The sequence below is a fragment of the Pteropus medius genome, unplaced genomic scaffold, assembly GCF_902729225.1.
Source record: "Pteropus medius unplaced genomic scaffold, Ma_sr-lr_union100, whole genome shotgun sequence".
NCBI classification, from domain to species: Eukaryota; Metazoa; Chordata; class Mammalia; order Chiroptera; family Pteropodidae; genus Pteropus; species Pteropus medius.
Window position 1 is genome coordinate 11,786,200 of NW_024349519.1, and position 10,167 is coordinate 11,796,366.

At 37.9% G+C, this 10,167-nt stretch overlaps 1 protein-coding gene across 1 annotated transcript in view; it reads right to left on the bottom strand.

The window, feature by feature from the left end:
• Nucleotides 1–978: 978 nt before the first annotated feature.
• Nucleotides 979–10,167, bottom strand: part of CCDC91 (coiled-coil domain containing 91) — a 354,495-nt gene continuing 345,306 nt past the window's right edge. Inside the window, exon 14 of the mRNA XM_039882422.1 lies at nucleotides 979–997. Coding sequence (XP_039738356.1) covers nucleotides 995–997 — 3 coding nt within the window. The 3' untranslated portion in view covers nucleotides 979–994. The remainder of the gene's footprint in view (nucleotides 998–10,167) is intronic.

The window sequence follows — 10,167 nt, forward strand, 5'->3', positions numbered from 1 at the left end:
CTTGCAGGCTGTTAGGGATACTGAGGGGTGGGTGTGAGGAGAAGGGCACCAACAAGCCTCCTTAGTCTTAATCTTAAGAGCTAACGAAAGGGATGTTCTTGCAACAATGTTGAGGGGAAAAATCACCTTCTCCACACATTGTGAGGCATTCATCAAATGCCTTGAACAATGCATCCTCTCTGCTCCCTTTAAAAAAAATTTTTTTTCTAATGCAATTTAGTACATGGAAAAGTCCCAAAATCCAGGCACGAAAAATGTCGCTCTGCATCCAAATGAAGTTAAAAACTGATTACATTTTCCTTCTTAGGTTGCCCCAACACTTTAGTTTAAAAAGCTAAAGGAAATTTTTCACAGATTTTAAAGTTTGCTAAAATTTCTTCATTTACCTACTAATCCCAGGTATAGAAGCCATAGAAGTGGCCTCTGCATTTTAGAAATATCCTTAAGTAAAGCCCCCACTTTCTCCACCTCCACCTCTCCATCTTACTCTGCTCTCCACCAGAAAGCTGTTTGGCAAATTACAAAGAATAATGTGGTCTTTTCTGACAGTTTGGCTTGGGAGCCCCAAATGTAAACTCACATCACTGCTACCAATGAATGATTTTATTCATTTTAAGGTACTTATTTTCTTTTATTCAAATATACTTTTTAAGACATGCAATACACCAAGAGGAAGTGGAATAGGTTTATTTCAGAAGGGAGACTTACATGACAACCCTTACATTAAAATTATTAAAAATTACGCTGTCTAAAACTCCCAGTTCAAACAGTATTCATTTTTGCATACTCAACCCCTAAAACATCAAGGTGTATGTGGGTGTGGGTATGTTTACGGTTGTGTGGACCTGGTTTGTTTAGGGAGAGGTTCCACTTCACCATTGCCACCCACTCTGTCTCAAAACCGAAGGTATTCTGAGGTGCCCCTGGGTTACCTGGAAGTGAATTCACCATACTTCAGTACCAGCACGTCTCTCTTCAAAATGTGGCTCAGGAGTCACTAAAGGAAACCACACAGTGTTAAGACTAAACATTCTTGAGTAAGCCTCAGTTATGGCAAGTTCAACAGCCAGGCTGTTGAGAGAGTAGTTACCGAAATTTTCCAAATAAATAAAGCAAATAAGTTACTTCAGGAAGAAGTGCACATCTATATGATTTATAATACTGGGAGTTGGCCCATTGAGGCAGGAGGAACCCAGTGAACCAGCAGTAAACCAAAGGCCACCCAGGCCCTCAGGGCAGCCTCCAAGGTTTTAGTTCATGTTCAATCACTTACTGAATCCTCGCTAGGTGTTGCTGTTTGGGTGATGGCGTCTTAACATCCTGCAAGACTTACTGGCAGAACTTTATCATTCAGCCTCTAAATGGGTTAATATTAACAGAAAAAAAAAAAAAAAATAGGGATCCTATTTAGAGGCCCCTGGCAGCAAGCAAATAGAGAAAAAAATACTCCTCCAAAATCAATGTTTGTTTTGCTGAGGGCCTCCTTAGGTGTACATTGGAAACAATTCTGTCTGTCTCCCACAGTTAAGTCACCCTGAAGTTTCATATGCCAGCCAGGAGTACTTAGCAGTCCAGAGTCAACAGGTTGCTGCTGTTGAGCAGTACCAGAACACAGGGGCAGAAAAGAATGGAAAATGTTATATGTGACACAGCTGCCTTAATAGATGAGGCTGACAAAAGATGAGAAGCACCCTGGAGAGTCCTGCCTCCCTTAACCCCCATTCACTAACCTCAAACAGTCTCCAAGGATCATTCTAAACCATTAGTGAGGAAACTACTGCTCTGTAGCTGGTCTCCATATGCCATTCTCAGGCACTCCCAAATTAACACATACTCACACAACGTATTATTTATATTATGTAGGAGGATATTATGCTTTGATAAAGATATTAAAACATAGCATTCTTGCAATCATACTCATATATCTACCTTGGTATATAGTATATGTGTGTAGAAATAGACAATAAAGCACATAAAGGGCATAAATAGTACTTGCATAAGTTACCTATATATTTTCTTAGGCAGAGGCCTAAATTCCTGCAAATGGACTGAGAATGAATTAATAATTCCATTCGATTGTTCAGCCCTAGCATCTTATTCAGATTATGAAATGTCTATTAAATTAAATATTTAAATAATTTATATATCTTAAAACAACCAAGTGACCTATATTAGCTAATGCCATGATATAACTTTTTAATCAGCAAATTACAGCAGCAGCTGTAACAACTGTAACAAGACAGTTTCTAAGCTCCCAGGCACGAATATTCCATCTTTAGTTTACTATTATATAATTAAAACATGGATGCCGTTTTTACAAAGAGTATATATAACCAAACTGTAAGTTTTACTTCATAGAGAACTAGAGGCATAAGTATAGACAACGAATAGTAAAAGAAATATTTATAAACATTTTAAATGATATGCCAAATATTCATCTCAGTGAAACATTCTTTGAGCATAGTAGATACATGCGTATATCCTTGAGAATGTCAGATAGATATAGATATAGAGATAGAGAGATATAGAGAGATTAGATATAGATGATATAGAGATAGAGATAGAGATAGAGAGACAGAGAGACAGAGAAACAGAGAGAGACAGAGAGAGACAGAGAGAGAAAGAGAGAGAGACATACACACATCCATAAGACACTGATTATGTGCCATTCTTATTATGACACTACGGTTGCACGACATCCAACAAGCAGGGAAAAACACATAGGCTATAAAGGAGAAAGAAATTGTTTTTTAAAACAAGACAGAATTAATGGTCATGAAGAAAGAACCAAAAACAAACAGTAAGAAGCTGTGGTACATATATACAATGGAATATTACTCAGCCATAAGAAAAGATGAAATACTGCCATTTGCGACAACATGGATGGACCTCAAGATAATCATGCTAAGCGAAATAAGCCAACCAGAAAAAGTTGAAAACCACATGATATCACTTATATGTGAGATATAAACCTAAAAGCAACAAACAAACATGACAAACAAACAGAGACTCATGGACATGGACTATAGACTAGTGGTTACCAAAAGGTAGGGGAGGGGGAGAGGGAGGTATATGGGGTAAAAGGGATCAAAATATGTGGTGAGAGAAAGAAATTGAACTATGGGCGGTGAACATACAATGCAAAATATATATGACTTACTGTTGTATTGGATTTCGTTAACCAATATCACCATAATAAAAAATAATAAATAAAATAAAAAATAAATAAAAACAAACAGTAAAACTAGGAAATAGAAATAATTTATGAAAAGGGATCCTACGTATCAAAAAGGTTTTAGAGAAGCTAAATATCCTTCAGTGGCACAATAGACAGGACACAAGAAAAACTTGTTTAAATTAGAATAAGAATGTGGAAAATTGAAAACAAAATATATCTCTTCATAAGGGTATAAATAATAAAAAAGTATTTATGGAAAAAAGACTAAAAAGCAAAAATTGTGACAGTGTCAGAATATTTCATAAATTTAATAAACCAGTGATCGTGGGCCTCATATTAAAACCTTGATTCTGCAATTGTAAAGAAAGGCAGGAGTGAAGGTCATGTAACAAGGGAAGTGAGAGCAGCCCAAATACAATTCAAGTAAGTGTGCGCATGTGTGCATGATGAATAACATCTACAGAGGAGGGAGGGCTCAAAGCAAAGGTGGCAGTGAGGGCAGATTATAATTTTCTAATACAGAGACTACTTATATTCTGTTTGAAATCTGGAGGACACCCCCTCATGAGCGTGCCTACTACTGTCTGGGAGGCACGGGTCTCCAATTTCAGCATCCAGCCCACAGACATTGGTACTAAATTGTGGTGGGAAAAGATGAGAGGGATAACCAAAGATGACCTTGAAAAAGAGCGCATCCAAGAGATTCCAGAAGCAGCAGCAAAAGCAGATTTTTTTCTTTTTTTTTTTTAACAAAAAGTAAGAAACTTAGCAAGTGATCAAAGATGACATTTCTGGTTTCTTCTTTAGTAGGTGAAAGAAACATGTGGGGCCCCCGCAAATCTTTTGTGGCTAGTTTTGATTGGAAAGTTAAAATAAAGTGCTGTTTTCTCTATTTATTTCCATAATTTAAGTGCATAGAAAAATGATACCCACCCAACTACACTGGTGCCCAAGTTGATGAAGAAAGACTTTTATGGTTTCCTTCTATATGCTTTAGTAGTACTTGATATTTATACAAAGGAAATGGATTTGCATGGATTTTACAGAGCTCAGTGCTAACATTCCTTAAGCCCCAAGATAGTAACATCTCATTGGACTTTCTGGTAAAGTGGACAATTAGGGACTGAAAAAAATGATAATAATGGAAAAAATGCAGCCAAGTAACTCATCACAAACAAAAAACTATATAATATGAGACATTACATTTGGGTTCACCTGAGTATATAGGGGAAGTACAGAAAGTCACAGCTAAACTGTAGTCCAAGAGTTTTTATTTAGAAACATTTCTGACCACACACCGGTCTTATTATTCAGAAGTGTACAGAAGCAGAAACTGGAGGTAGGCAGGTCTGATATGAATCCCACTTTATTACATTCTAGCCAGGAATCTTGGCTTTTTCAAGCATTCTAAATATGTTTCTTCTCTTATAAAATAGAGATATTAATTTATATTTTGTGGGACTGTCGTGAAGAGTAAATGTGCCAATAAATACAAGACATGGAGAAAGTAATCAGTAAATGGTAGCAATCCCTAACAAGAGCCTCTCTGAAAAAGGAGATAGATTAAAACTCATGTGAGAATATAAGAAAACAAATGACAGTAAAACCCTATGTTGTCAACGTCTTTGGATTCTCAAAAAAAAAAAAAAAAAGTACAGCTTGAAGCAAGAAATCAATCATGGGGCAAAAGGAAAAAAGAAAATGAAATTATCTAATCTGAAAAAAAATGTTAATCAAGAACTCTAATTCCTCTCAAAATATATAAATGGGGTGAGAAAGAGCGATAAAAAGCCATTCTCTTAATCCATATAAAGAAATAAATATAAGCTTAGGAAGAAGAAATGAGTTTCTGAGCTTGATAAGCTCTGAGTCATATTAATGAGTGATGTCATGAAGTCTGTCAGGAATCTTTGGAATAGATTTGCAGCTCTAGTCTCAATGACAGATCTTGAGATCAAGAACACAATATTGTTTTAGCACAGGATCAAGAGTCCTGTGCTAAAATACCTCAAGTCCAAAGATAGTAATGAAATTGAACAAGGATGACTTGGAACATCTTTGGGAGGAAGTATATAGAGAAATATAAGGAATTTAGATGAAGAGCCCACTTAAAGCATTCAAAGTAGAAAGAAAGATGTCACAAAATCAGAGGGACAATGGAAATGATTCAAACATCTCCATATGTCAGTTATCTGGACATTTTATTGGTCACAAAATCATGTTGATAGGTAGAGGCTGAGGTGGCAACAGCTTTGAAACTTGGGGTTAGGCAAAGAATGTTGAGACAGTGACACCCCTAAAGGCTCTTCTTAGCAAGGTGACCAACTCCCAAAGAGAATTAAATGTTAAGGTTAATTGTCACCTGAAATTCCACCTTAAAAGAACTTGTCTTATATCCCTGATCCCCTCCCCCAAGATAGAAAATTACATTTTATTATTTTTAGTTGTTTTTAATTGACCTCCATCAGTGAACTTTAGAGAGCAGAGGGATGTCAAGGTCATAACTCAATTTGAGAACTGTGTGAAGCAAGGTGAAAGTTTTCTCAACACTGGAAAATCTAAGAATTTGTCTCCAATACAGAACTTAGAGTGCCTGACTCTCTGAAGAAATTGACATTTTTACCCAAAATAACTGTTCAAACTGTACATTTGCTATGTTTTATAAACATCAGAAGGGCACCACTGACACCCAAGTGAAAAATCCCCACCTCGGCCAAAATGGTTTCACATGAAAACAACTTACCTACCAAGTAAAACTTTCTGCACTCCTTGTGCCCAGGGGAGTTTGGGGCAGGAGAGAGCGTGTGCCTACTCTGCAAAGAAGCAAAGATTTTAACCCCAAATGGGAAAGATGCGTTTAGGCTGAAATGCAGCTGGCTTTAACATCCTTCTTTTTCTCTTGAGAATTAGAGTAGGTACCTCCTGAATTCCCCCTTAGAGCAGCCCCACACCGTGATTTGTCTGTTGTCCACATTTTAACTTGCTCTGTATAAACATTTCCCTCTCTGCCGGCAGATAGATGCCCACCTCTGCCTGCCTCCCTGCTTGCTGGCCTCTCCTCCCCAGGCTTCAACCGGAGGAGTACTTCAAAAACAACTCATGCTTTGGGGCTCAATGTTCTTCAAGACTGCCAGTTCTTTCAGGAGGTCGTTTACACACTTGGCGCTTACTTCAATGAGCTGCTCTGGAGCAGCCAGCGAAAAGTGCTTTTGCCTCTGAAAAATATTTGGAGTGCTTTGTTGCAAACAGTAGGTGAATCCATGACACCCCCTGCCTCCCCGCCACCCCCATCATTAAAGATAATAGCCAACCTAATGGAACTCATGGGTTCTTAGGGGGTGATTGTATTCCCCTAAAGTGTGATATGGTAATTTCAGCTCCCAGATTATGTATTGTAAATAATTTGCCATTTTCTCCTGATTCATCAAACTTCTTTTGGCCCTGTCTACCTGGTCAGCCTCTTGTTTGTAAATTGCCGCGGTACATAACTCTTAATGAGCCAAAAAAAGGACACAAAGCTAACATTTGCTCATTACATTCACATAGAGTGTATGAAGAAAAACACCACCTCACACACCCTTTAGAAAAGACAAATTTCGACAGGAAAAATATTTCTAGGGAAGCGCCATGTAATTTTTTTACTGAGTTGTAATGGTAATATTATCAAATTAGTTTGTGCTGCTGCCAGCTTAATATTTTCATTTGGTTCTTTTTCTTCGTAAGTGTACTATAAAAAGATGATTAATCAAAAAAAAGGTAGTTACCTTTGATTAAGGAAGTTAATTATGAGTAGCTGACTTGATGTGGGTGGCAGGTTTCACTCAGCCATTTTATTTTTTCTCCATGGGAGAGCTAGAAAAATGGGCTGTAGGAAATATTACAAAGAGGGAATCACTGGAGTAGTAAAACCTTTAAAGGAAACTTCACTTTCCCCTGCCATCATCAATAAGCAATGCTGAAAATGTTTCTTTGTCTATACTTTAGCGCATATTTAATTAGCCTCCAAGTGCTACACAAACATTAAATATGTTTCCAAAGTCCCTTGATGGATTACATAAGTAATCACTATAGTATTACACCCATTTCAGGAAGGGGAAGCTGAGCCAAACCTGAATTATAAGAAAGAGAACTGTATTCATTATTGTCAAGTTTACTTCTGGAGTTGCACAAAAATATTTAAAAAGAGGCAGTGTTGTGAGCATGCAATTTGAAATCAGAACGCTTATGATAGATCCCTGGTTCTGCCTTCTTGCTCGTCGAATGAACATGGGAAAGTATTTAACTTCTTTATGCCTCAGTTTTCTCATATGTAAAATGGGGATAATAACAGTACCCTCTGTCAAGAGTTTGTTTTGATGATGTCAGATGGGTACTGGATTTTTCGGGGCAATAATGTCATAAGATATATAAATGTCTAATCACTGTGTTGTACTACTGAAACTAATTTAATATCATATGTCAACATAATTGAAAAAATATATATATATTTTTAAGTTTGTTTTGAAAATTGAATCAGTTTGTGAAAACTGTTTAGAACAATGCCTTACTCCCATAGTAGATGCTGTACGGTAGCAGCTGTTGTTGTTGTTATTATTAAAGAGACATCATAATGTATAAATACTAAATGAAAGAAACAATGTGGAACAGAAAAAGCGCCCATGAGACAGATATTCAGCCTCCTCAGCTCTCCTGCGTTTCTGTGTCTGACTAGTCTACAAACCTGCAAGGGTATTTCCTTGGGGCAAGAGTGTGCCCCAAATGGACATCACCTTTAACTGTGTATCCTAAGACAGTCACCCCCCAGGTATCCTTTTTCTGGTGTGTGGAGGAAACTTTTGATAACAACCACTCTCTGCTCCCCCTAAAGCTGATCTTCCACAAGGCCAGTCTCAAGAAGGTTTTTCCCAGTTAGAATATCTCTGACTCTGTCACAACCATTCCCACCTTGGTCATGATTAAGGAGAGAAACCTAATGTAATACTTTGTGCATTGTCCTGTAAACCAAACCTGAAAACTGAAACCCATTTCTATTTCTTTGCTCCCAAACCAGGCCCTATGCCTTTCACACTCATCAACTTCTCCTCATGGCCTAGAGAGCAAGGGTGTAAATGAACTTGGCACACACCAGGTGGACACATTTTTTCAGTAAAAGTTACCCTACATGTTCAGTCAGCTCATCCTGGACCCCCGAAGTTCTCCATCTGTCTGCAGTCTTTGAAGCATAGTCTGAAAGTCAAATAAAGTCAAATGTTCTCCAAAGCTACTGTATTCACTTGCGCACATGGGCATGCTGCTTTAAAAACAGTGTCTACATTTGCAGCCTCTATAATAATAGACAAGTGACTTAATCTAATCAGACTTAGCTCTCTCATTTGTTAAAAAAAAAAAAAGCATTTATAAAAGGCATCCACCTCAGTTGTTGTGGGGATTTAAAAAGATAAAGCATCTTTTATAGTTAGGACAATATTTTTTAAAACTTAGTAAATATGTAATAAATGTTAGCTATTGTGTGCATGTGATTGAATTTGTTTGTTTTAATGAGTGTATAGTTTGCATTCTCAAATCAGATTACACAGTTGGTGAAGGCAGGACCCACATCCTCTAGCTTCTTTGTTTTCAATCAAACTAGTTTATACTGTGCTCTTGTGAGAAAAGAATGTCCATTTTGTTATGCTTCTCTGCCTAAGAATATGCAGTTTTCTCTTTTCTCTACCTGGAATGGACTTTCTTAGATTTTTTATTTGTTTCTTTTCATTTATAAACCAAGCTCATCCTTCCATATAATTGTCACCTTGTATAGGGGTCAATCCAATGTCCTTTAGTTTCTCTTAGTGAAGTTATTCTTATTGTAGCTCTTGTGATGAGGTATGAAAGGTCAAGTTTTACATATATAAAGAGTTTTTTTGCTCTTCTTGAATTTCTTTGCTACATTAGAACGATGGACTGTAAATATTTAGAAGCTCCCCCCACCCCCCGAGTAAAGGAAATAGATTTTCAGTTGCTCAGGATCGGGCTCATGAAGGAATCTTCAAAACCTTTTATGAAAGATCCAAAAGGTAGTGGAAGCTTCACAAGGAGGAAAGAGAAAGAAGGTTTTCCAAGTATCAGAGGGAAGAAAAGGACTTGAGGGGACAACCAGAGGATTTCTCTGGATTCCAGGAGGTTGCCCGCAATGAAGGAAGAAAACTGCTGCCCAGAAAAAGACTTTTTTTCTGAAAGACCACTGTGGGAGGCATTCTTAGTGGGCCCAGGACTCCTGGCTTACTTACCTCCCAGCAATGACTGCAGGGACAAAGGAAACTGCCGCGAGCATTGTTTATGCTCTGAGTGAGCCTGTTCTAGAATCAGGCCCTTCTTAGAATAGAAGAGCCTGATTCTATTTCCTCTCTTCTTCTCAGGTCAATAGGACTGACTGCAGACATGCCTCCGAAGTCCACTAAGATTGCATCTGATGATACTAACCTTATACCCCTTCTCCACCTGTACCACAGTCCTAGAACTCCAAGATGCCCAGACATTTAAAGGGGAGAGTAAACCAAGGAATGGAGTGACTCTCACACTTCAAAGGTGGTTGGACTGAAGAACCTCAAGACCCACTAGCAAACACAGTGATACTGATAATTCTGTCACTAATTACAATTATTGGCTTGTCATCTGTTCTCTGCCCCCTCACCCGCTGACCTGTAGGCATGTAGGGGTGAGATGTGGACAAGGAGGTAGTCTTCCATAATCCCACAGCTCACTTGAGTTTGGGCATTCCCAGTCCTAGAATACATCCTGGCCCTTAGTGGGCGCATTTTAGTTACACCATTTTGCTCTTGGGGAATAGAATCACTTAAGGTAACATAAAGTATGTGGGGAGTTATAAAGTTTCAGATGAGGCAGTAAGAGAAAAATAAATCCAATGAAATTTCAAGAACAGGAACCATATATAGATGTGATATTACCATGTAGTTTGTGATTGACTAAGATCCTGGTACAAACTGCCA